The sequence below is a fragment of the Aplosporella prunicola genome (genome assembly GCF_010093885.1).
Source record: "Aplosporella prunicola CBS 121167 unplaced genomic scaffold K452scaffold_7, whole genome shotgun sequence".
NCBI classification, from domain to species: Eukaryota; Fungi; Ascomycota; class Dothideomycetes; order Botryosphaeriales; family Aplosporellaceae; genus Aplosporella; species Aplosporella prunicola.
Window position 1 is genome coordinate 388134 of NW_022983535.1, and position 22301 is coordinate 410434.

Sequence of the window (22301 nt, forward strand, 5' to 3'; positions counted from 1 at the left end):
CGGGGACGACCAGCGACTCGGAAAGGGAGTGTCGTGAGAATGAGATGGACAATCGATTCAGGAGACCATTGGATTTGGCCCGTTTGAGCAGCTGATGTCTTTTCTGCTCATCGCTTTCAGTGTCGCGGTGCGGCCCTCGCACGACAGATGATGTTCGCCGAGCCATCGACGGGTCGATGCCATGAGGACATTGCTGGCGATCAACGGCGGGTTATTAAGGAGAGGTCGGTCATCATGTCACTTCTCACCTCTGAGCGAGACAGCGAGACAGCGACGACGGCTGTCTAAGGGGGGCACGGGGGAGTGGTGGCATGAAGACGTGTGTCTCTGGTACTCGATAAAGGAACAAGCCGCAGGCGGCCTTTGTCGACGCATGCATCGGGCAGGGGGGTGTGCTGGGCTTCCCCACATCCAAAGATAGACGGGCAAGGGCGGATGGTTTGTCCATCGTTTGTCCAGAACGCCGCGCATAAACAGCCCAGACCCCAGCGACGCCGTGCCGCGCAGCCCGGTGCTGCTGATGCGCCGCCACCCCGTCTCGCCTGTAGATCGCACCCGCTGCCTTTCCCGTCCCGCCCGCAACCTAGCCCTCACATCTTCTCCTCACGCCCGACGCCATGAAGGGCAAGTTTTCGTTCAACCTCGCGCCCATCGTAAGTCTCCTCGCGCCCCCATCCCACAACTTGTAAGTGACCATGCCCCAGAAAGTCCCCACCAAGGCCGAAACCAAGGCTCTCAAGGAGTCGCTCGCAACGCGTGACATTGCTACGCCTTCGTCGCCTTTCATCAACCGCCGCATTCTTTCTCCCCACACCGAAGCAGAACTGCGCGCCGCCTGCGAGGCCGTCCTCAAGCAAGATGACAACTCGTATGGCCAAGCTGCTGCGCTTCAGGCTGCCGAGGCCAACGCGGCCGACCCTCTGCACCGCTCGATGAAGACCATGCAAGCCAGGCGGACCGAGAGCCACCCGCCAGCCCACCCAGCCCCACCGCGAGGAGCCGCTAAGCCTATCGCTGCGATGCCATCAACCCAACCACACAAATCGAACGTGGTGCCCAGCGACGCGTCCCCGGAGCGTCATCTGGCGCACAACCTGATACCGGCAAACTCCAGTCGCAGAAGAAACCACCAGGACACTTTGGACGAATCCAAGTCGGCAATTTGCAAGGCGTCCATAAGCCAGAGTGAACAGCGCCCGCCTCAACACACGTCGCGGCCCATCGCGAACGAGAGGCCAGGCACGGGTTCGATTGGCAAAGGCCTGGATTCCCCCGAAACAAGCTATTCTACGCCTCTGAGCGCTTCGACGACCGACCGAAACCCCTATGCCTCCACTGCAAGAACCTCAGCAGGGATGCCCTCGCGATGCTCAAAGCGAAACTCTCACTACGTGCACAGCGACGAGGAAGCTGCATCACGGGCAGATGCCGAGGCAGCAAATTGGACGCGGATGGAACGCGAGCGCCATGGGAGAGAAGATGCGCTTCACCGTCCGGTGTCACGGACAAGCCAAACCGCCAGTGCGAGGAGGAGCGTTACGGATATCAAAGAGTATTTCCGGCCAGGCTCCTCACAGCTCAGCAAATCAGCATCCCGGGATTCCTTGAGGAGCAGGAGGTCAGAAGCCGCCAGCACGCAACCCACTACCCAAAAACATGGCTGGAGAAGCTGGGGCGTGCAGCGGAGTTCAAGCAGTGACAGCCTTGGCAGTCGATCGGGAAGCATCCGTTGCGGGAGTACCGAGCGCAACCAAGATGGCAAAAAGGGGATTAACCTCAACAGGGAATTGCCACCATTGCCGAGTGTGGATCAATGGAAGGCCCCGAGGCCCGAAGTGCCGTACTCGAAGCCAAGCAACCCTACGCATATTGCGAACTTAATGCAAGTGCAGCCGAAGGCTCACAGTCGAAGAAACGGACATGACCGACAGACACCTAGGGAGCACAGGACACGCCAACGTGCCGATGCTGGATCACGCACTGCGTCATCGCAACACAGCAATGACTCTGACGTCCCGATGCATTTTCAGCCGCGGCAACAGGATCCCCTCACGCGGGATTTAGCCTCGTCTCATATCGATTTTGACAACCTCATTTCCGCAATGAAGTACACAAGAAAGCAGGATGGCACTAACCTGAGCAATCCATCGTTGGCTGATAGTGGGCACGGTGTGGAACAGCCGCATCAGGCCCGCCGGCCGAGCATGAAGATCAGCATAGACCAGCACGGCGAGAAAGCCCCGAGTTTCAGCAGAAAGGCGAGCATGGAGGATCGGTCTCTCGATGCAAAGTACAAAAACGTGGTTCAGCTGAAGGCGGATGAGACATCGCCCAGCAGCCCCGTTCACAGCGCCATGGGCGGCTTGAAGAAAGTGTTCACTGGCTTGGGCTTGGGGAAGCACAAGAAATCCGAGACATGGATGGACAAGTTCGAAAGGAGCGGGGTCAAGGGCGGAGTCCTGATCCACGACGAAGCCGCAGGGGCGCCTGTTGTCCGGTACTAGGAAGCTGACCCGTACTATGTGAGGTGTCTTTGTTTGGCAGTGTATATACCCTTATTGATTGAGTGACATGGCTTGTGTTACTTCTTACCCGAGTGAGGCGTCGAGAGACGGCCGAGTGCCGTAACACTGCATGCTCACAAAAAGCCAGACGGTGAGGTTGCGGCCTTGTCTCCGGCTGTCTTGGCCTCCATCAGGGCGCACAGGGAGCCACGGGAGCATCTCACTCAAGCAGGCAGTCAGATCACTGATCAGTGATCAGTGCCCGGTCCGTGTCTGCCTGCCTGCTTGCTTGCCTGCTTTCAACCGTCGACCATGCCCATCCACGCTCACGCCCATCTCTCACCCGCGTGCTTGCCGCCTACCACTCCTTCGCGCACCCGCTCGACCAGACGCGCCGGACGACGTCGTCACGATTCACGAGTCATGCGCCTCTCTTCATCAGCTCGCATCTTGCAGCCGTGAACACGCCTTCCACCGTCAATTCCGCCGTCATTCTTTCCATTGCTGCGGGGGGCGCCATGTGCAAGCTCCATGGCTACCGGTACACGTGCGGCCACTTCCTTAGCTACCGCCTGTCCCGGTGCCGTGCCACCTTCACTAAACGACGCCGACGAGACAACACCAATGCGGCCGCCTGCCTAGGCCATAGCTACATCGACCTCATCTCTAATTCAGCCTGTGGCCCGTGCCAATATCGGAGCTTCAACCAGAGCTGGGAACAGCGCATCGACGATGCGCAAACGGCCTATAACGAGGCATTGATTCGCAGCTCGCGAAGCGCGTGGGCTTCCGAAGAAGAGGACAGCGACGGGGCAGCAGCAGAAGACGAAGAAGTCACTCGTCGTAGAGACATGCTCGAAGCTCTCAAAGCCGACTTTGAGGCTGGGAGTTGGAAGGTTAGGAACCGTTTCCCGACACAATGGCGCTATGCATACCCTCGTCTCGAGGTGAACACCCGCGTCTCTGCTGCATCACCACTCAGGCGGGAGGTCATGCCGGAAGACGTAGTTCTTCAGAGCGCGAAAACGAAGCGGCCGGTAAGCGCCGAAGGCCCCATTGGTTACTCGACATTCCAGTCATTCTTCATGGACACATACAGCGTCTGGGGCCCTACAGTTGACATTGCTGCCGAAACCAATGCCATTGACGGGGCGTGCAATGACGTCTACTCCTGGCCCCAGCAGCAGTCCGAAATTGTGGAAGAGTATTACACGTATGATGACGAGACGAGCTCATCAGACGAGGACGGGGACGCGGGCGATGATCCGTCGCAGCTCTATTTTACCACAAACGATGCCAACTACAACGGGAAGAGCCACGTCGCCCAGCAAGAACCCCCACGCCATGATTCGATGGTTGCATACGGGCCAGATGCAGCGGGTGGAAGCAGCACGCTGCTAGCGCCCGGCCCAGAAGCAGCTCCGCCCTGAAGCACGAATTAATATCGTATCTAAACTGCGGAAAGGTCGCCAACGCCAGGAACGCCAAACTAAGTTTCTCGTGGCATCTAAATCGCAGTGCGCAGCTAACTGTGCTTGCGACAGATTCGCATTCGTCGGAAGAAGCTTCAGGAGCAGATGCATAGCCATCTGAAAAAGCTGCATCTCTCCGCCTTCATATATTGACGAAACTAGCCCTTACCATTCATTGGGGGCGTTACAAGCAGCATATGTACCTAGGACATCCTATCTTTTTCAGGAGCCATTTAATCCTCCTCATCCCGGAAAAGCCTTGGAGATTTTTTCTGGTCGAGAGCCGGTCATTGGGATTGAATGGCAACAGTCAGACCAAGGACTGCGGAGGATTACTGCATAGCATAGCTGCCTCACAGAACGGAACCTGTCCTTCGAAAAAATCCATTAGACTCAATATGTCTATTTTCTCGATATCCAGCCACGGCCCTCGCTGAGCCTTATATCATGATATCCTTAACGCCTCAGCCATGCCCGTTTTACGTAAAGGTTGAAAGGACTACAAAGACGCGCAAATTGCGCTCTGCCGTCAACCTTTCATGGTATCATCGCCTCATAGCTTCATCGCTTGATGCGCAGTTTGTGCTGCCCGGAAAAGGATTCTTGCCGGTGTCATGACCCTTACCTAAATACTACTGCCGTTCTCATTTCATACCGCCCTTTAAGCCCGTCCGGCCTTCGCCTGGGCTTGCGTAGGCGGCGCTTCCACCAACAGGGTTCATCATCGTTTCGAAGAAGCCTCCACTCGGGGCCGCGCCTGGCATTCCATCAAAAGCAAACGGGTTGTTGCTGTTCATCTTCTTGTTCGAGCGCGCCATCTCGACAATGGAGAACTTCTTGCCGAGTTCGCTGGTCGCAAACACGGATCCCGTGATGCTAGCCAGCATGTTGGTGAGCTCGACGTCAGAACGCTGCTCAGCGGCTTCGCGAGCGAACGTGGTACGGTCCAGTGGAGTGAGGAGTGGAAGGCGTGATAGAAGTGATTGGATGGAACGCAGGATCTCATAGTTGGGGGCTTCGGTGGTTGGTTCCACAGGTAAAATGGCATCAGTAAGATAGGAAGGTGGGAGCTTAGATATGTAGATTTCCAGGAGGTTGATGCGGGCGCGAAGCATCTTGATCGCGTTGGCCTTAGCGGTGAGTGAGGCAAGAACTGCGGTGGTCAGTATAGTTCTACCGGCAGCCGCGCGAGGCCAAACTTACGCTCTTCATCCTCCGACGTCAAGGCAACAGACCCGTCAGGGGCTGTGCCATTAGCTGCCGCAGATTCCCTCTCAGACTCAGCCTTAGATTTCCCTTTGCTCTTGCCTTTACTGCTACTTTCGCCTGCGCCGGCCTTCGAAGTATCCACAGCCGTGGCATTGCCACCGCCCTGGGCCACAAAGTCGACTGCGATCATCTCCGCCTCACCCGTCTCAACAGAGTAGACAAGATCTCGGAACTTAAGCTTCTTGTCCTGTCCTTGTGTGCCTCCGTCGATGTCCATGGCCGCAGATTGGTCATTGCTCTCACTGCTGCCTTCCCACACACTTTCGTAGATAGTAAGAGGTAGTTTGCCGCCAGTTGCATTGCCCTCGAGGACAGATTCCGGGTGGAAGAGAAGCAACAATGCGCTCTCATTGTGGGTGAAGTGGAAGTACTCGTGCACAGGAAGGTGATGCAGCGAAGGACCAGAAGGCGCGCCGAGAGTGAACCACCCAACGAGGTCCAGGGCCGGGGACTTGTAGACGGTCTTGTCTATCGCGTGTGTCAGTTGAGGTGGGCAACGGAAGCTACATAGCTGGGGGAACTTACACTGCTCTAGGCGTTCGCGGAACCATTCGTCGTCGACTACCACGTCGCCATTCTCGCCGGAGAGGAGATTGCACTCAAAGGCAACCTCCATTGTGATGTCGCGGCCATGCTGCTGGCCTATGATAGCGCCGATGACCGGGCCTTGCTGCTGGCGGAGGGTGTGACGGGTGATGTAGTCGGAAACGGTGAGCAGGACGAGGGGATGCAGCTGGATCTGCGGGCTGGTGTCGGAGGCGCGCGTGGCCGAGATGAGCGGGTTCTCTTGTGCGTCGGCCATCTTGGTAGCTCTGCTGGGTTGCGGCGGCGGGGGGCAAGATGGGAAGGTTGATGGGAGCTCCAGGCCGCCGCATGCGCACTGACCCGGAGAGCATGCAGAAGCGAGCGTCATCGTCAGCATCAACAACTTCCTTCTGCGGATCAACGTTCCCATTCATCACCATTGCCCGTCACATGGACCTATTGACTTAACACTTCGTAAAAATGTCCAGGTCCGCGCGTACCATGAATGACTCAATGGCCTCGGTTTCACGCTGCAACCTATGTTTTTCCAGATGCTGACATCTTAGTCATTTATCTCGTACGCTGCTTTCAAATATCAGTCTTGAATCATGAGATACCTATGCACACTAATCGATCTCTCTCGCCTCCTACCTCGGCCCAATCATGACAGGTGGCACAGCAACCAGGGGCTCGTACGCGTACGTACGTAAGTCTAACCGGATGCCTGGCTGCTTCACTATTAAACCCCGCAATATCATCCTGCCCAGACCTTCGACCTTCCTTTCTTGTGTTCCAGAACTTCTTCCAGCATGGCCACAACACCAATTGACCCGGTCCAAGACCCTCGCGTCACGCACGAGACCGCCGTGCTCAATGGCCACACATACCGTAAGCAACTTGACCGCCGGTTGCAGGTGCACATAACTAACTACCCATAGATTATTTCCTCGGCGTTCCGAAGACTGGAAGCTTCAAGGCGACTATTGTCCTGGTCCGTCACTATTGAACTACCCGGCAAACCGTATGCCGGTGTTGAGACAGCATCACTGACGTGGTCTTGAGTCAAACAGGTCCATGGATGGCCTGATCTGGCCTTCGGCTGGCGCTACCAAATCCCTGTCCTCATTGAGCTTGGATATCGCGTCGTGGCCCTCGACATGATGGGCTATGGTGGTACGGTGCGTGCGCCATAATCCAAATCCTCCATCTGAGATCAATAGGCTAAACGGTTCCATATGTAGGACGCTCCAAAGGTACCGCCAAATGATATCAGCCTCTATGGCTTCAAGCGTGCTGCGGACGATATCGCGGAGCTGGCAAAGCTGCTGCAAGCGCCGAAGATTGTTCTGGGTGGCCACGACTGGGGAGGTGCCGTCGTTTACCGGGTCGCTCTGTGGAAGCCGTCTCTCGTTTCGCATGTTTTCGCCATCAGCACTCCTTACATGCCGCCTGCCAAGACTTACATCTCGCTAGAGGATCTGGTCAAAGGCCCGGTGCCGCAGTTTGCGTACCAACTGAACTTGGCCAGCAAAGAGCCTGAAGAAGGCATCAAGACTCGTGAGCAGCTGACTGGGTTCCTTAGGGTTATCAGTGGCGGAAAGGGGCCTAATGGTGAAATGGCTTTCACGGCAGAGAAGGGTGTAATTCTCGAGAATTTGGAGAAGATCCAAAAGGGACCCTGGATGAGTGACAAGGTAAATTTCAAGCCACGATTCAAGTCGGAAAAAAGACTAAACATGAATACAGGAGTTGGACTTTTACGTTGATCAGTACTCCCGCAACGGCCTTCACGGTCCGTTCAACTGGTACCGTACGCGCGAGGTCAACTTCAAGGAAGAGTTGGAGCTCGAAAACCCGACGATCAACTGCCCGGTTCTTTTTATCGCTACCCTGAGAGACAACATTCTCAAGCCAGAGATGTCTGCTGGTATGGGTAAGGTCATTCCCAACCTGAGCAGGGCTGAGGTGAACACGCACCATTTCGGCCAATGGGAGAAGCCGGAGGAGATCAACACTATCTTGAAGAACTGGTCTGAGGCAGTTGTGTTTGGTGGAAAGAGTACCCTCTGAGTGCCATCAAAAAAGACTTGCCAGACGGTGTGAGCCAATCCAACCTCAAACATAAGATTGTAAAGAAATAATTTCAATGACCCAACATTTGAATTGTTTTTTTTATGGCCCTATAGCTTGATAGTCCTTTTTTGTTCGGGTTGCCTTTCCTTCATCGCCTTTCAAATCAGGTTATGCTATGCTTCCTGGGTACACCGTTGATGGTGGTAACCAGCTTTAATTCTACATCTAGTTACTCTGCGAGAGCGCAAAAACAGAAAGGTATGGGAAGAAGCCACATACCTTTACAGTGTTGATGTCACGGAGGACAGCTAGAAGAGGCGGGCAAATTAGCCGGAGCCTCCTTCTCATAATTTCTCATCTCCGTAGGAAGCTGGTCAGTATCACCGGAAATATGTTTCAGTGATCGACTGGCGGCGCCCTTGCTTACGCCAGTTGGCTCCAATCAAGCACGGTAAGAAGAATACCGCAAAAGATGGCAGACCAACTCGTAGACGAAACTGTCTCCCGGTATACTCCATCCAGGCTTCCGGAAGATGCATTGAAAACCTCACTTCCGGCCGATTAGCGAAAGACGTGGAAACATTAAGCGAAGCGCTCAACTCCCAAGCCTTACCAGACCAATTGGGGCGTCCTATCACACCCTGCTCGGAGTTGATGGCCGTTGAAAGACGGCTAATCATCATCCCTGTCCCCCGTCCTAAGCGCGCCGGCCCGTCACGAGCCAGGCGGAAGATATCCCGACGCCTCGCACCCGGTAACCTGGCTCATGCACCTGATGCCAGGACGTCGAGTTTGCTCTCCTCCGCCTTTTATCTGCCGTCTTGATGCATTGGTGATCTTTTAACACCACCAGCTGCATCACCACTCTCGATTCTTATCGGCTGCGAAGCCTCGTTGGCCACTTCAATCGCCACTCGTCGCCTAGACACCTCAAACGGGGGATGAACGTCCGCCGTCACTAAACCTGTAACCTGGGTATGCATGCTGGGCTGGAACATTCACCCACTAGCTTCTGCCCAGCCAACTCAGACGCACAAAGCCCGTGTGTATGCGCAACCGGCGCACCTTCAGAAAGAGGGTCAATCTGCAGGTGCGCGCACTCGAGCCCCGTGTACTCCGCTCACCAACAACGGCGAAGATGTCCGTTCGGCGAGTTTATTTCCCCAACCGTTGAAGGGTAGTCCAGCGCGGCGGGCTCGAAAGATTCTCTATCTGCAAGCGGCCCGAGAGCTTTCCATACGTCGCCTCCTCGCCAGAGGTAGATGAGGCGTCGTGTACTTGCACGTGTGATGCTTGGCGAAGTGGTGGAGCCTAGGGGTAATTGGGCTTTCGGAGCCATGCCTGATGTTCTTAGGTATTCATCGATGCAAGCCTCACGATGTCGCCTTATCATCGTCCCACAATTAGAGAAAGAGGGCACAAATCACAGGCATTGTCGTTGACGCGTCTGCTCATTGTGCACGCCAATGGGGCAAATCTCTCATGTCAACAGGTACCGCAACACGAGTCTCTGCGCACACCTAACCCAATGTACCTTGGAAATAATCAGGAAAAGATAAGCTTGCTGTAGTCTCCGCAGATTGCATATTCTCCGTTTTGCCATCGGTAGGGAGTGACGTGGAATTTACCAGGATGTACACAAGCACTATAGCCTGAGGTACCAAGTAGAAGGGACACCAGGAGTTGCTGGATAGGCGCCCAGGAGGGCCTTTCTTATTTATACCTGTCCCAGCAGGCGCGTGGAAAAGCAACGCTTGCTCTGTCAATCACTGTTTCAAGGAAACCCAAAGTCATCATGGCGCCATCAGCTTTAGCAAGCTTCTATCCAATCCATGTGAAGAACAGCAGCAAATCGACAATACAAGCTTCCGTCCTGCATGGGCAGCGGGACCTGCGCCTCGTATGCTTTTTCTCGCTTCTCCACACCCCACGCTGATAGCCTACCTCATGGGGGCTAATCTAACAGCTGAAGGAAGCACATCCCGGCTAACGAATCTGAACCTCTAGGAAACCAGAACGATATCCGAGCCGCTCCCCCACGAACTTCAAATTGCCGTTAGAGCCACCGGCATCTGCGGCAGCGACGTCGCTTACTATAGCAAGTTCCGCAACGGAGACCTGCAAGCCGTCAGCCCGCTGTCGCTGGGCCACGAGTCGGCCGGCCTGGTCGTCGCCGTGGGCGAGGCCGTAACCGGCTACCAGGTCGGTGACCGCGTGGCGCTCGAGGTCGGTGTGCCGTGCGATGATTGCAGGTCTTGTCAGCGTGGCAGGTACAACCTCTGCCCGAAGATGAGGTTCAGGAGCAGCGCCAAAAGCGTGCCGCACTTCCAAGGGACGCTGCAGGAACGCATCAATCATCCGGCAAAATGGTGTCACAAGTGAGTCTTTCCACGTGGACCCCCTAGCAAGCTGAGTCTGACTTTGGTCAGGATCCCGGAGCATGTTTCATGGGAATCTGCTGCGTTGCTTGAACCGCTATCTGTCGCAATCCACGCCACACGGCGTGCGGCTGTGGAACAGGGTGACACCGTCATCGTCTTTGGTGCGGGAACAGTCGGCCTTCTGACTGCGGCCATGGCGAAGGTGTCTGGAGCTACCACTGTCCTGATCGCCGATATCGATATTGGGCGGATAGAGTATGCCCTCCGAAACGGTTTTGCTACCAAAGGTTATGTCGTTCCTACAGGGCCTCAGGCGCGTGAGACCAACGACAAGTTTGCTGCTGCCAGATCCATCGCCGACGAGGTCTTCGAGATAACATGTGCAAGTGAACTGGATGCCGAAGGCGCTGATATTACCTTTGACTGCACTGGAAAAGAGGTCTGCATGCAGGCTGGCCTATTCGTAAGTGTAGCAATGCTCCTACTCTTTACCATGGCTAACATGTACAAAGGCAACTAGGCCAGGGGGGAAACTCATCATGGTGGGCATGGGCACACCAATTCAGACACTGCCGATGTCATCGTCACATTTGAAGGAAGTCGACATCATTGGCATTTTCCGCTACGCCAACACATACCCTATCGGCTTGAAGGTCATATCTGCGGGAGTACTGCCCAGACTTGATATGATGATTACTCACCGCTTCAAAGGCCTCGAAGCAGCGAAGGAGGCCTTCGAACTTGCTGGAAAGACCATGGATGAAAATGGGAACCTCGTGTTGAAGGTGCTGATTGAGAACTGAGAAAGTTTCGTAACTTTTCAGACGCGGACGGCCTCGCCGGGAGCAAGGAGTAACTCCGTTGGTACGGAAAATTTGTACTGTCCCAATTGTTATACCAGGATCATTTCAAAGGTTCCGTTGCTCTTAAACTAGCCATTAATGAGATGCCATACTCAGCGTGGTGGGTGCGTGGAGAGCAAAGGCCCGTATTCCTATAAAGCGTATCCCGAGAGAATGTGAAGTCTGATGTTTGGTTCCATTTATTTCAAAGCTTTCCAAGGAATAGTTTCTGAGTAAGGAGCCATATGTGAGCCTACACCGGTCGAGGAATAGCAAAGGCTTTCCGCAAACTTGAGCTTAATTATTAGCGTTCTTCTCCCGCATTTCAGTCCAAAGACGGTCAATGACCTGGAAAATTGCTGTGACCGCCTTGATGATATCTGTATCGATGCCGCGCTCTCCAAATCTTTGCTGCATTTTATCCGGATGCCAGCGCACGCGCTCCATTTTGAGTACCTTGTCCAGAGGGCTGTCGGTTGAGGGGGTATTGCGGAAAAAGTGTTCGACCTCCTCTTTTGAGACATCCTTCATCTTGCCTGATTCTACCGGCCATGGGATAAGTTGCTCTACGCTCCGCCCCTCATCGGCAGCAGCTGCGGCAATATTTTCCCATTCCTTGGTATATCTTTCCCAGACGTCCTTCCAGCGCCTCTTTGCTTTTCGCTCCTCGCCACGACGAAGACTTTCTTCAATATTCCTCTGGAAACCCTCCCTATCCGCTTCCATTCTCTGTGTTTTGTCACGCCACGCCTTCTCCTCTCTCCTGCGCTGTTCCCTCTTCTGCCTCTCTTCGATAACATGTTGGTGAGTCTTCTCCCACATCTTGCCCCGGACATACTCGGCGTATTCGTCGTCGTTCATCTGCTCGAGTTCACCGGTCTCGTTCTCGTATGTGTTTGAGTACGTGTGGATCGGTTGCCCGTATACGCCTTCCCAGTAAGCAGCGCCTTCGTCATCAGCCAGCGCATCGAATAGAGATTCTCGGAATGCCTGGTTAGGGTCCATGTACTGGCTGGAGCGCGTGTTCGCTGCATAGGTATCATCGTACGCTTCCGGGTCATCCTTCGCGCCAGGCGGCGTCAGCTTGCGTCTTTTCCTTCGGTGCTGGTGTCGATGGCTGTCGCCTTCTCTGTGCTTATGACGGCGAGAGTCACCGTCATCGTCTCGACGCGACCGCTTCGACTTGAATCTGAACCTCGAGCTCCGTGCCCGGGCGTACTCGTCGTTGTCTTGCTGGGCATCGACTGCCTCAGCGCGACCTGGAGATGACATTGCGTTATGAAGCGCGAAAGATGCTTGAAGCTGGGATCATCTGTTTAGCAAGAGCATTGCGGCCTTCTACGTGGTACGTAGTGCTTGCTTGCTGGGTGGTTCTTCCCCGAACGGTCGGGCAAAGGCCGAAGCCGACCGATTACGTAAGCGTATGGGGCAGGAGCTCCGACCTAGGCTCCACCCTCACGCTCTTTTTTTTTCGCACTCCCCACCCTCAACAATGTCAGGCCTTCAATACGGTCTCAATATCAAGAAGAAGCCGTCTCAAGCTCCTCCCCCGAAGGCGAAAGCGAAAGCTCTCTTCGGTGGTGACGAGTCCGATGATGAAGACAACGCAAAGAAGGATGACAACGTCGAGGAGATTGGCGGCGTCGTCGACCTTGACAAGCCGTCAAAGCCTTCGAAACCTCCATTGAAAGCCGCCAGCTCGAAACCTAACAAATCTAACAAGATCCAGATCAGCCCCTATGGTGATCTTTCTGCCATGAAGGCTCAGCGCAAGCACCAGGAAGAAGCACAAGCATTAGATCCGAGCATCTACGACTACGACGCAGCATACGATGCTCTTCATGCCAAAGATGCCGCCAAAAAGGCGGCAGCTCGCGACGAAGCCGCAGCTAGAAAGCCCAAGTACATTGAAGGTCTACTGGCATCTGCCGAGGTTCGGAAACGGGATCAACTCCGTGCCAAGGAGAAGATGCTCCAAAGGGAGCGGGAGGCCGAAGGTGACACATTCGCCGACAAGGAGAAGTTCGTTACCGAAGCATACAAGAAGCAGCAAGAGGAAGTTTCAAGGTTGGAGGAAGAAGAGGCACGGAGGGAGGAGGAAGAGCGTAAGAAGCGAGGACCAGGCATGTCCGGCTTTTACAAGAGTATGATGAACGAGGAAGAGAAGAGGCATCAAGAGGCTATGGCTGCTGCTTCCGATCCCAAGCCTGGAGCTACTGTTGAGGCCGCAGAAGAGGTTGCCGAGGAGCCTAAGGAGAAGACTGACGCGGAACTTGCTCGTGAAATGAAGGAGAAAGGTGTCGATGTTATTATCAACGACGAGGGTCAAGTGGCGGACAAACGTCAGCTGCTATCTGCCGGACTTAATGTCGCACCAAAGCCCAAGGCCACCGCCGCGGCGCCTGCCACCGCCTCCTCCACTTCAACACAACAATTTACCTTCCAAGGCCGCAACACCAACAAGCAGGCTATGAGGGAACGGCAAACTCGCATGATGGAGGCTCAACTTGAGCAAGCGGCCAAGCGTGCGGCTGATCAGGAGGCGGAGGAGAGAGCTAAATTGGAGCACGCCTCTAAGAGTCGCAAGACTACTGGCGATATCAGCAGCGCCAAGGAAAGATACCTGCAGCGCAAAAGAGAAACTGCTGCCGCCGCTGCTTCCGGGAAGGAGTAATCCACTGCGAGTTTGCTCTTTGGGCTGGCTTTGAAAACGATTTCTCTTTTAATAAAGACATTCCCTGCATCAAGCATCTCTCAGATCCTGGTATGTATTTTTGTTTTTTCTTCAAATTCGTCACTTTCTTTTCCTCGTACGGATCCGTACCTACCATAATCTTCCGGGTGTTCGATCAGGGATGGCGCTGCGTCTTGTTTCTCATGTCGCAACCGTATCAATTCGCGCCCTATATCAAAGGAGTTGCCTCAGTTGCGCTCCGCAGCACGTTTGCTTCATTGCTTGTGGACGGGTTATTATTGTCCCATGAGTATAAGTAGTGCTTACATGCCATATTCGTCATACGACCACGATGCTAGGATGGTGCTGAGGTTGGACAAGTCGCTGACTTGTTGCAGAGGGCCAGGTACCTCCCTTGACCGTAAGCAGTGCATGTGGTCGGCACGGTGAAGCGGCCCATGTTATAGAAACGGTTAATACGATCCGATTCGCATCTGCTCAATTTTTCCCTGTGCCCCATCGCATGGTCCCGTCGCGGTTGTTGGGAGTCCGCGGAGTCGTCCTTGGAACCAGATCTGCGCTCCCGTCGGCTCTGCAGAGCAAATCGACAGGCCTCCCCACAGCGGAATGCCATATCTGTCGAGGCACGCGCCTGTGCAACGGATTCTGGGTGGAGCAGCATGGGTGACCCTGGATTGGTACGGCGCAAAGGAGGATGGAGCGGGGTAGGTAGGTAGCATGCGTAGAGGACTTTTTTCGTACAAGGCGGGGCCCTACCCACAATCAGCTGCACGTCAAAGGTAACACTGCTTATACGTAGCTACCTATGTACCACGTAACTGCGCCACAGGCATGTTTGTACAAACAACTCAGTCGGGGAACAACCCAGCACTCGGTGCGGCGGTCAAGACGGCACCAACGGCGATTGCGTGACGAGCCGGCACTAATCTATAGACGCGTACTCGTGGATTCTGGCCCATCGCCCCGACCGCCATCAATGACGTGGAAGAGCATGCACAGCTTCGGCAACGAGCCGTGTGCCTCATGATCCCCGTCTGCGGCGCATTATTGATCTCCGCGCGCGACCTTGGCGGCCTCGACTTGGCTCCACCGGCCAGCATGATCTGCGCAGACTTACGTATCATTCGTCAACGTCGTCTACCTGAACATGGGGTAGACGTGGGGCCGGCACTCACACAAGAAGTGCGCCCTAGCACGTCGTTTTTTGCTCTCCACCACTGCTGACAACATCTCGCCTCAGGATCACGCACAACGCTGCCCCCAGGCCTTTTTCGACCCGCATGACCACTCTTGGACCTGTGCCGCTATCTCTTGGCTCTGCTACCGTCCCATTTCTCACCCAGTCTTGCGAGATAGCCCTGCTCGTCCATCGTTGCAACCGAAGTCCTAGCCTGGAAGCGGTCAGGGGGCCGTCGTTACTAAAATCCTATGATAACGCCTTTCCTGCCCTGCATCCGTGGTATAGTTACACAACCATTGTCCTACGCGGTTTGGCCCGACACATAGCTCCCCCGGTACCTGTCCCTTTTCGGAAGACGACGTTTGTTTGGCTCCACGCACGAAAAAGCTCGTAATCGCGTGCAGCCATGGCGGAACCTGCAAAGACACCCACATGGCATCAGCACTATGCCGGCTCCAGGCGTCCATTCCGCAATGTCTTGGCGGACTTGGAGAAGCAACCCCTCCTTCCCAAGCCGAGGGGGCAAGGCGGTGGAAATTGCCCCCCGTTCGCGAGGACTAAATATGTCCTGTCCTCGCTGCTCTGTTGTGGCTTGTTCATCGCCGCTTACACCCAGGGCTTTGGCGTGATCTTTCAATTCTATGAGGCCATGGCGTCCCTTGCACAGCAGCTGCAGCTCCTGATTCTTTCGGTTCTCATGATTGGAAGCAAAGCGGCAACGTTCAGTCCCATTACCCCTCCGTCGTTTCCGCTAGCTGTCAAGAACCCCTACCTTTCAGGTAAGCACTTTCTCCATTTCAGTGGGTATCGTCGGTGGGATGTTCTCTGGCGTGCGTACGTCTTTGGACGTTGGATTGGTACGCCATCGGTCCGGGCGGGCCGCTGCGAGCAGCCTTAGATAGGTGCATATGGTGCGGCTTAGCCTGCGCCGGCAGCATCCGAGACGCCTTACGCCTTCGATCCTACCGCGTATCTTGTTTGATCCTCAGCTAAGTGTGATTCAGCCTGGCTTCCCGGGAACCAGGCCGCAGACCTGCCGTCCGCCCAACCGGAGTTCTGGTACGCCAATAAGCTGACATGGAGTGTTCTTGCTCGTGTTGATGGGGATGTCTACAACCTTTTTGGTGTCCCCTCACCCGAAGATGGCACGCAATCTGCAACCGTCGTTAGTGGGAACTACACAGCGACCCACTCCATCTTCAGCTTGACTGCCGGGTCCGCCTCCATCACGCTGGATTTCTTCTCGCCCATCTCCGTGGACAACCTGGTTCGGCAATCCTACCCGTTCTCCTATCTCACTGTTAGTGTCAGTGGGGTTGACGGAGCATCTCCTTCTGTGCAAATATACTCAGACATCGATGACACGTGGACTGGTCAGTCTGAAGGTACTACGATCACGCACACAGCTGACGGTGCCACTACACTGTTCGAGCTGGAAGCCAATGTACAGAAGCACTACTCTGAGGCAGACGAGATGGCCCAGTGGGGTCAAGCGATCTACGCTGCAAGAACCGATTCCTACCAAGCGGGGACTGCAGCCGCTGTCCGAGGACAGTTCATCAAGAACGGAACCCTGGCCAACTCCACCGAGTCTGCGGCCGGCAACGTTGTGGGGTTCGCCCAGGATCTCGGTTCCGTCTCCTCGTCCCAGCAAGTCGTGTTCGTCGTCGGCTACGTCCGCGAGGATGCCATCGACTACCGGGGTACCGCATACACGCCTTATTACCGCTCAGCGTACCCGAAGACCATCGGTGCCGTCTCACGCTTCCTTGACATTCACGATGATGCAGTCACGGAGTCTGAGTCGTTCGATGCTCAGGTCGTCTCTGTTGGTGATGCCACTGGCGGCTCCAACTACACTGCCATCTTGGAACTGTCTACGCGTCAGATATTCGGTGGTATTGACATTACCATCGAAAAGAGTTCGCTCGACACGAGTGAGCCTTGGGCTTTCATCAAGGAGATCTCCAGCAACGGAAACCTGAACACTATCGACATCATCTTCCCTACTTTCCCGTTCTTTTACATGTTTGCTCCCAACTGGATCAAATACCTCCTTGACCCGACACTAACCTACCTTGAGTCAGGTAAACAAGTCTGGAAATCCCTTTACATGCAACACAGGCTAACGCATTACTGCAGGCGCGTATCCTCACCCTTATGTCATCCACGACCTAGGCACGCACTATCCTAATTCCACCGGCCACGATGAAGGCCTGGAGGAGGCTATGCCCATCGAAGAGACAGGTAACCTCATGGTCCTAGCCTTGGCCCACAAGCAGGCAACCGGTGACGCGTCGATCTATGAGTCGCACACGGAGCTGTTCAAGGGTTATGCCGACTACCTCGTCGACAACGGCCTTTACCCCACCAACCAGTTCTCGACCAACGACGGGCTGGGCAAGTTCACCAACATGACCAACCTGGGCGTCAAGGCGGCCGTGGGGCTCGCAGCCTACGGGGAGCTCAGCGGCTCGACCAACTACACAGACAAGGGCAAGGAGTTCGCCGGCACGATCTGGGAGGGGCTGGGCACGGCGGTGACGGATGACACGGAGACGCGCTACTTTACGCTGACGTACGGGAACTCGACGTGGTTCCTGACGTTCAACCTGTACGCAGACAAGCTACTGGGGCTGGAGGTGTTCGACGATGAAGTGTACACGGCGCAGTCAGCCTTCTACCCGACGGTGCGCGACGAGTGGGGCGTGGCCATCGAGGGTGCGGTCGTATGGGCCAAGACGGACTGGCAGATGTGGACGGCGGCCTTTTCGGAAGAGGGCACGCAGGAGATGTTTATTAATGACCTGTACGCGTTTATTGCTAACGGCAAGAACACGGCGCCGTTTGGAGACCGGTATTGGACCAGCGGAGCCAATGCGGGCGAGACGGCGCAGAGCTTCAGGGCGAGGCCGACGCTGGGCGCGCACTTTGCTGTGGCGGCGCTGAAGCAGGGCGTCCTGAGCAAGGCGTAATTTGGGTGGAGATATCTTAGTAGTACGAATGTAAATGATGGCGCAAAAAGCCACAAGTAGACACCGTCGACGCAGCACAGCCCGCGGTGTTTGCATGACTCAACCACGACCCCGCTGACGTACAGTGCGCGACTGATTGTTAAGTTTCGCCAACGCCCATTCTTTGTCTCTCTCTCTCTCTCTCTCTCTCTCTCTCCTCGTTACAATCGCCCGCCGCTTCTTACCTCTCAGACAATGGCTCAGAAGGAGGAACACCCGCTTCTGCAGAAGCCTCTCTATGGTACTCCCCTTTCTCTCACCATTCCCTTCCGCGCACCCCCACTTACTTTGGCCCCACGCAGTCTTCGACCTCCCTCAAGACATTCTGTCCACCATAGCCCTCAAGGACCAAGCCGGCCAGACGCAGACCCAGGCTGCAGAAGATAATGCCGCTTCGCCCAGCCCTGCACAGCCTGCCGCGGAATCCAGACCCGAGACGCCCGACAATGCTCCCGCCGCTGCCACCTCCTGCGCACTCTGCAACCTCAACTTCCCGAGCCTGCAAGAGCAGCGCAGCCATGTCCGCTCCGACCTCCATGGCTACAACCTGAAGCAGAAGATGCGCGGCCAGAAGCCGGTGGGAGAGGGCGAGTTCGAGAAGCTGGTGGGCGAGCTGGACGAGAGCATATCGGGCTCCGAGTCGTCCGAGTCGGACAGCGACGACGAGAAGGAGACGACGCTCAGCGCGCTGCTGAAGAAGCAGGCCAAGATTTCGAATCCCGAGTTTGACGACTTTGCGCCCAAGAAGAGGAAGCGTGGCGCGGGGAAGCCGCCGCTGCTGTGGTTCACGTCGCCCGCGCTGCCCAGTGAGGTGTCTTTGGGTGTGTATCGTGCCATACTGTCTGACGCGGAGCAAGAGGAGGAGGCGCACGTGGTGGAGACGATACGCAACAAGCAGCTCCCGCCTATGCCGCCGCCGGGGCAGAAGAAGGCGAGCGAGGAGGACGAAGGCGGCGTGCGGTTACCTGCCGCGCCAGAGATTGGGCCGCACTATTTCCTCTGCATGATCGGAGGTGGCCACTTTGCGGCCATGATCGTGTCGCTTGCACCCAAGATGGGCAAGAAGCATACGGGCATGGACGAACGCCAGGCTACCGTTGTTGCGCACAAGACGTTCCACCGCTACACGACCCGGCGGAAGCAGGGTGGCTCGCAGTCTGCCAGCGACGCGGCCAGAGGCGCTGCCCACTCTGCCGGTTCGTCGCTCCGTCGGTACAACGAGGCAGCGCTCACGCAGGACGTGCGGAACCTGCTGAAGGAGTGGAAGGACATGATAGACTCGGCGGACCTGCTCTTCATCCGTGCGACGGGCAGCACCAACCGGCGCACGCTGTTTGGGCCTTACGAGGGCCAGGTCCTCAAGCACAACGACCCCCGGAATAGAGGCTTCCCCTTCTCTACCCGCCGCGCCACCCAAGCCGAGCTCATGCGCTCCTTTGTCGAGCTCACCCGCGTCAAGGTCTCGCGCGTAGACGAAGCCGCAATAGCAGCGGCAGCCGCCGCCGCAGCAGCAGCGCAAGCATCATCCGAAGCGTCTTCGCGCACCGCGACGCCCTCCAAGCCCAAGCCACCCAAGCCAACGCCCGAAGAGGAAGAAGCCACACTGCACACGACGCAGCTGCAAGCACTGATCCGGCGCTCCAAAGCCCCGGCCATCGTCAACTACCTCGCGAGCAACCAGCTCTCGCCCGACTTCCGCTTCCACCCGCGCGACACCGAGAAGAACTACCACGCGCCGACGCCGCTGCACCTGGCGGCGCACGTGGGCGCGCCCGCCGTCGTGACGGCCCTGCTCGTTAAGGCGCGCGCCGACCCCGCGGTGCGCAACCTCGAGGAGCGCACGCCCTACGAGCTGTGCAGCGACCGTGCCACGCGGGACGCATTCCGCATAGCGCGCGCCGAGCGGGGCGACGAGGGCGGCGCCATCGACTGGGACGGGGCGGGGGTGCCGGCGGCGCTGGCCCGGGCTGACGCCGAAGCCGCGCAGGCCAAGGAGCGGGCGGCCGAGGAGGCGGCGGAGCGGGAGCGGCGACGCGCCGAGACGGAGCGGTTGAGGGGGGAGACGGCGGCGCGGGAAGCGGCGGAGCGAGAGCGTCGGGTCGGCAAGGGCAGGAGTTTGGGGGGCGCGCCTGTGGCGGCGGCGACGCCGCAGGAGAGGAGGGAGGAGGAGGCTAGGGGGCTGACGCCTGAGATGAAGGCGCGGTTGGAGCGGGAAAGGCGGGCACGGGCGGCGGAGGAGCGGATTCGGAGGATGCAGGGGGGACGGTGATGGGTTGGTTGGTGGGGTGGGTGGATTGATTGATATCCTGGTTGGTGGTTGTTGTTGTTGTTGTTGTTGTTTTGAGCGAGTGGGTATGATATCTATGATACCTAGCTAGCGAGCTATTTTAGACAGTTTATTGAGATACTGGATGCCCGCTTAGAGTTGATAGAAGTCCATGACATTCCCAAGCTCTCACACCAAAACTTGCCAGCGAATTCTACGAACAACACCAAAGGCACACACGAAAATGCTAGACAGAACAACAAGACCGTACTCCCAGCGACAATACAATACAATAGATATACACGCTCGGTTGTAGTTTCTACCACCTACCATTAAGCAGAAAAGCCGTCGTACTGCCCTTCTTCTCTCCTCTCCTCTATTTGAGATGCCTGTCCTGTTCTAGAACATCCATCTCGAAACGGTGTCAACGATGCCAGATCAGATCAGATCATGATATACCTAGGTAAGGTACCACCCACCTAGGTAGGTAGACGGCACCCACCCCCACCCCCACCCCCAACAACCCCCGCCATAGATAGGTAGGTAGGTCCTCCGTATATGTACACAGTCAACCACCCACCCAACCTCCGTAGTCTAGACGGAGCAAGCAGCACCCGAGCGCCGACGCCGAAACCTAGCATCCCCCACGCACGCACGCACGCACGTCCGGCCGACAACGGAACAAACGGCACCAATGCGGAACGGAAGCCCACCGCCTCCGAGACGAGACACCTATTTTATCCATGCATGGAAGCCCCGAGACGAGACATGGGAACCCCAAGTGAAGGAAAAAGGGAAAACGAGCAAAGAAAAAGAAGAAGAAGAAGAAGAAGTAGGGTCCAGACAATTTAGGTGGTTAGTCCCCGCGGTACGGAGTACCCAAAGCGCCCCAGCCCCAGCCCCAGCCCCAAAAGCCAGAAGGCTCTGAGAGCTACAGTAGCAGCCACGCACAACGGCAGTGGGCCAGTCTGGGTACGCTGCGCGCCCTGATCGCCGCTGCTGTTACTACTGCTGCTCGTGGCCGTGAGAGTGAGACCTGCTCCTCGATGGAAGCAGGCAGGTGCCTACCTACCTATCTAGATACGCAAGAAGTAGTTACGTGCGGAGTACGGAGTACGGAGTACGGAGGACAAATAGGTGTTTGTAGTAGAGTAGGTTTGTAGATTTGCAACCTACGACGACGGGCTTCTCCACCTACCTATACACCGACGATATACGTAGTACCTATTCGCTCGCTCTCGCGACATCACATCACTCACATCACATCGCATCGCGTCCATGGCATAACATGGCATGGCCATCTAGAAAGCTAGCCCACGGCCATGCACGCCCTCTTAGCTCTTGTAGTAGGCAGGAGTGCTCTGTACCCCGCTGCCGGCGCAGCCGCGAGCCGAGACCCTCGCGTGAGCAGCAGCTGTGCTGGCTGGCAAGGTAGAGATGTAGGCAGGAGCCGTGCGTGCGTGTGCGTGCATCATCGCGATTGCGATGGCGATGAGGATAAGGTAGAGGGAGGCCGAGGCGTTCCTCCTCCTAACCTGCTTACTCCTACTCCTAGGTGCTTCTACTCCCAGCTACCTAGGTCGAGGACCGGTCAAGGACAAGGACAAAGACAAGTCGACTCGCTCGCGCGCCTTACAATCGCTTTACCGCGTACCGCGCATGTACACACGGGCACGACGGGAGCCGGAAGGCGCGGCGGGGCCGAGGGCCAGATGCGGGCGGTGGGTACTCTACCCCCGTAGGCACTTTACGGGAAGTCGGAGACCGGAGACCAGAGAGTAGCCTGGGGAGGGGTTTGAGTCTTTTGGGGGTACTCTGTTTCTGTGACTCTACTCGGTAGGTAGTTACGGTAGGTCGATGGCTGGTTGCTTGCCTATTGTATTTTACGTACAGCAGAAATAAGGGTTTAGGCGACAGACACGATGACGACGATGCCAAAAACGCACGTTGCACGCACGCTCGTCGTCAACTTAGTGTGCGATGTCGTCGGCGGCGGCAGCAGGAAGGAACGGGCGGGAGGCATCGCCATCGCGCACTTGCACACACTACTTGCACGGGCACCTGGGCTGAGGAACGAGGG

General features: G+C 56.3%; 8 protein-coding genes across 8 annotated transcripts; 6 read left to right on the forward strand and 2 right to left on the reverse strand.

The window, feature by feature from the left end:
• Positions 1-525: 525 nt before the first annotated feature.
• On the forward strand, positions 526-2598 carry K452DRAFT_285287 (uncharacterized protein). The gene is made up of 2 exons (XM_033540087.1): positions 526-653; positions 705-2598. The coding sequence occupies exons 1-2, from the start codon at positions 618-620 to the stop codon at positions 2502-2504; spliced, it is 1836 nt and encodes a 611-aa protein (XP_033399789.1). The 5' UTR covers positions 526-617; the 3' UTR covers positions 2505-2598.
• Positions 2599-4620: 2022 nt separating this feature from the next.
• On the reverse strand, positions 4621-6047 carry K452DRAFT_223752 (uncharacterized protein; the record flags this gene model as incomplete). Its single annotated transcript, XM_033536644.1, has 3 exons — positions 4621-5129; positions 5180-5713; positions 5771-6047. 3 exons carry the CDS (start codon positions 6045-6047, stop codon positions 4621-4623), a joined length of 1320 nt encoding a protein of 439 aa, XP_033399790.1.
• A 452-nt stretch (positions 6048-6499) lies between these two features.
• On the forward strand, positions 6500-8147 carry K452DRAFT_267217 (uncharacterized protein). Its single transcript, XM_033538833.1, has 5 exons — positions 6500-6658; positions 6709-6761; positions 6841-6948; positions 7012-7464; positions 7517-8147. Exons 1-5 carry the CDS (start codon positions 6580-6582, stop codon positions 7838-7840), a joined length of 1017 nt encoding a protein of 338 aa, XP_033399791.1. The 5' UTR covers positions 6500-6579; the 3' UTR covers positions 7841-8147.
• Positions 8148-9591: 1444 nt separating this feature from the next.
• Positions 9592-11291, forward strand: K452DRAFT_285292 (uncharacterized protein). Its single transcript, XM_033540088.1, has 4 exons — positions 9592-9743; positions 9851-10221; positions 10273-10687; positions 10737-11291. Exons 1-4 carry the CDS (start codon positions 9639-9641, stop codon positions 11025-11027), a joined length of 1182 nt encoding a protein of 393 aa, XP_033399792.1. The 5' UTR covers positions 9592-9638; the 3' UTR covers positions 11028-11291.
• A 37-nt stretch (positions 11292-11328) lies between these two features.
• Positions 11329-11828, reverse strand: K452DRAFT_285294 (uncharacterized protein; the record flags this gene model as incomplete). Its single annotated transcript, XM_033540089.1, has 1 exon — positions 11329-11828. A coding segment is annotated over exon 1 (425 nt), but the record flags the coding sequence as incomplete, so codon positions are not given.
• A 730-nt stretch (positions 11829-12558) lies between these two features.
• On the forward strand, positions 12559-13740 carry K452DRAFT_325364 (uncharacterized protein; the record flags this gene model as incomplete). The annotated part of the gene is made up of 1 exon (XM_033544771.1): positions 12559-13740. One exon carries the CDS (start codon positions 12559-12561, stop codon positions 13738-13740), a length of 1182 nt encoding a protein of 393 aa, XP_033399794.1.
• Positions 13741-15638: 1898 nt separating this feature from the next.
• On the forward strand, positions 15639-17916 carry K452DRAFT_223453 (uncharacterized protein; the record flags this gene model as incomplete). Its single annotated transcript, XM_033536621.1, has 3 exons — positions 15639-15720; positions 15946-17028; positions 17084-17916. The coding sequence occupies 3 exons, from the start codon at positions 15639-15641 to the stop codon at positions 17914-17916; spliced, it is 1998 nt and encodes a 665-aa protein (XP_033399795.1).
• Positions 17917-18033: 117 nt separating this feature from the next.
• On the forward strand, positions 18034-20455 carry K452DRAFT_152726 (uncharacterized protein). Its single transcript, XM_033535551.1, has 3 exons — positions 18034-18196; positions 18258-19921; positions 20089-20455. The coding sequence occupies exons 1-3, from the start codon at positions 18151-18153 to the stop codon at positions 20128-20130; spliced, it is 1752 nt and encodes a 583-aa protein (XP_033399796.1). The 5' UTR covers positions 18034-18150; the 3' UTR covers positions 20131-20455.
• Positions 20456-22301: the final 1846 nt, after the last annotated feature.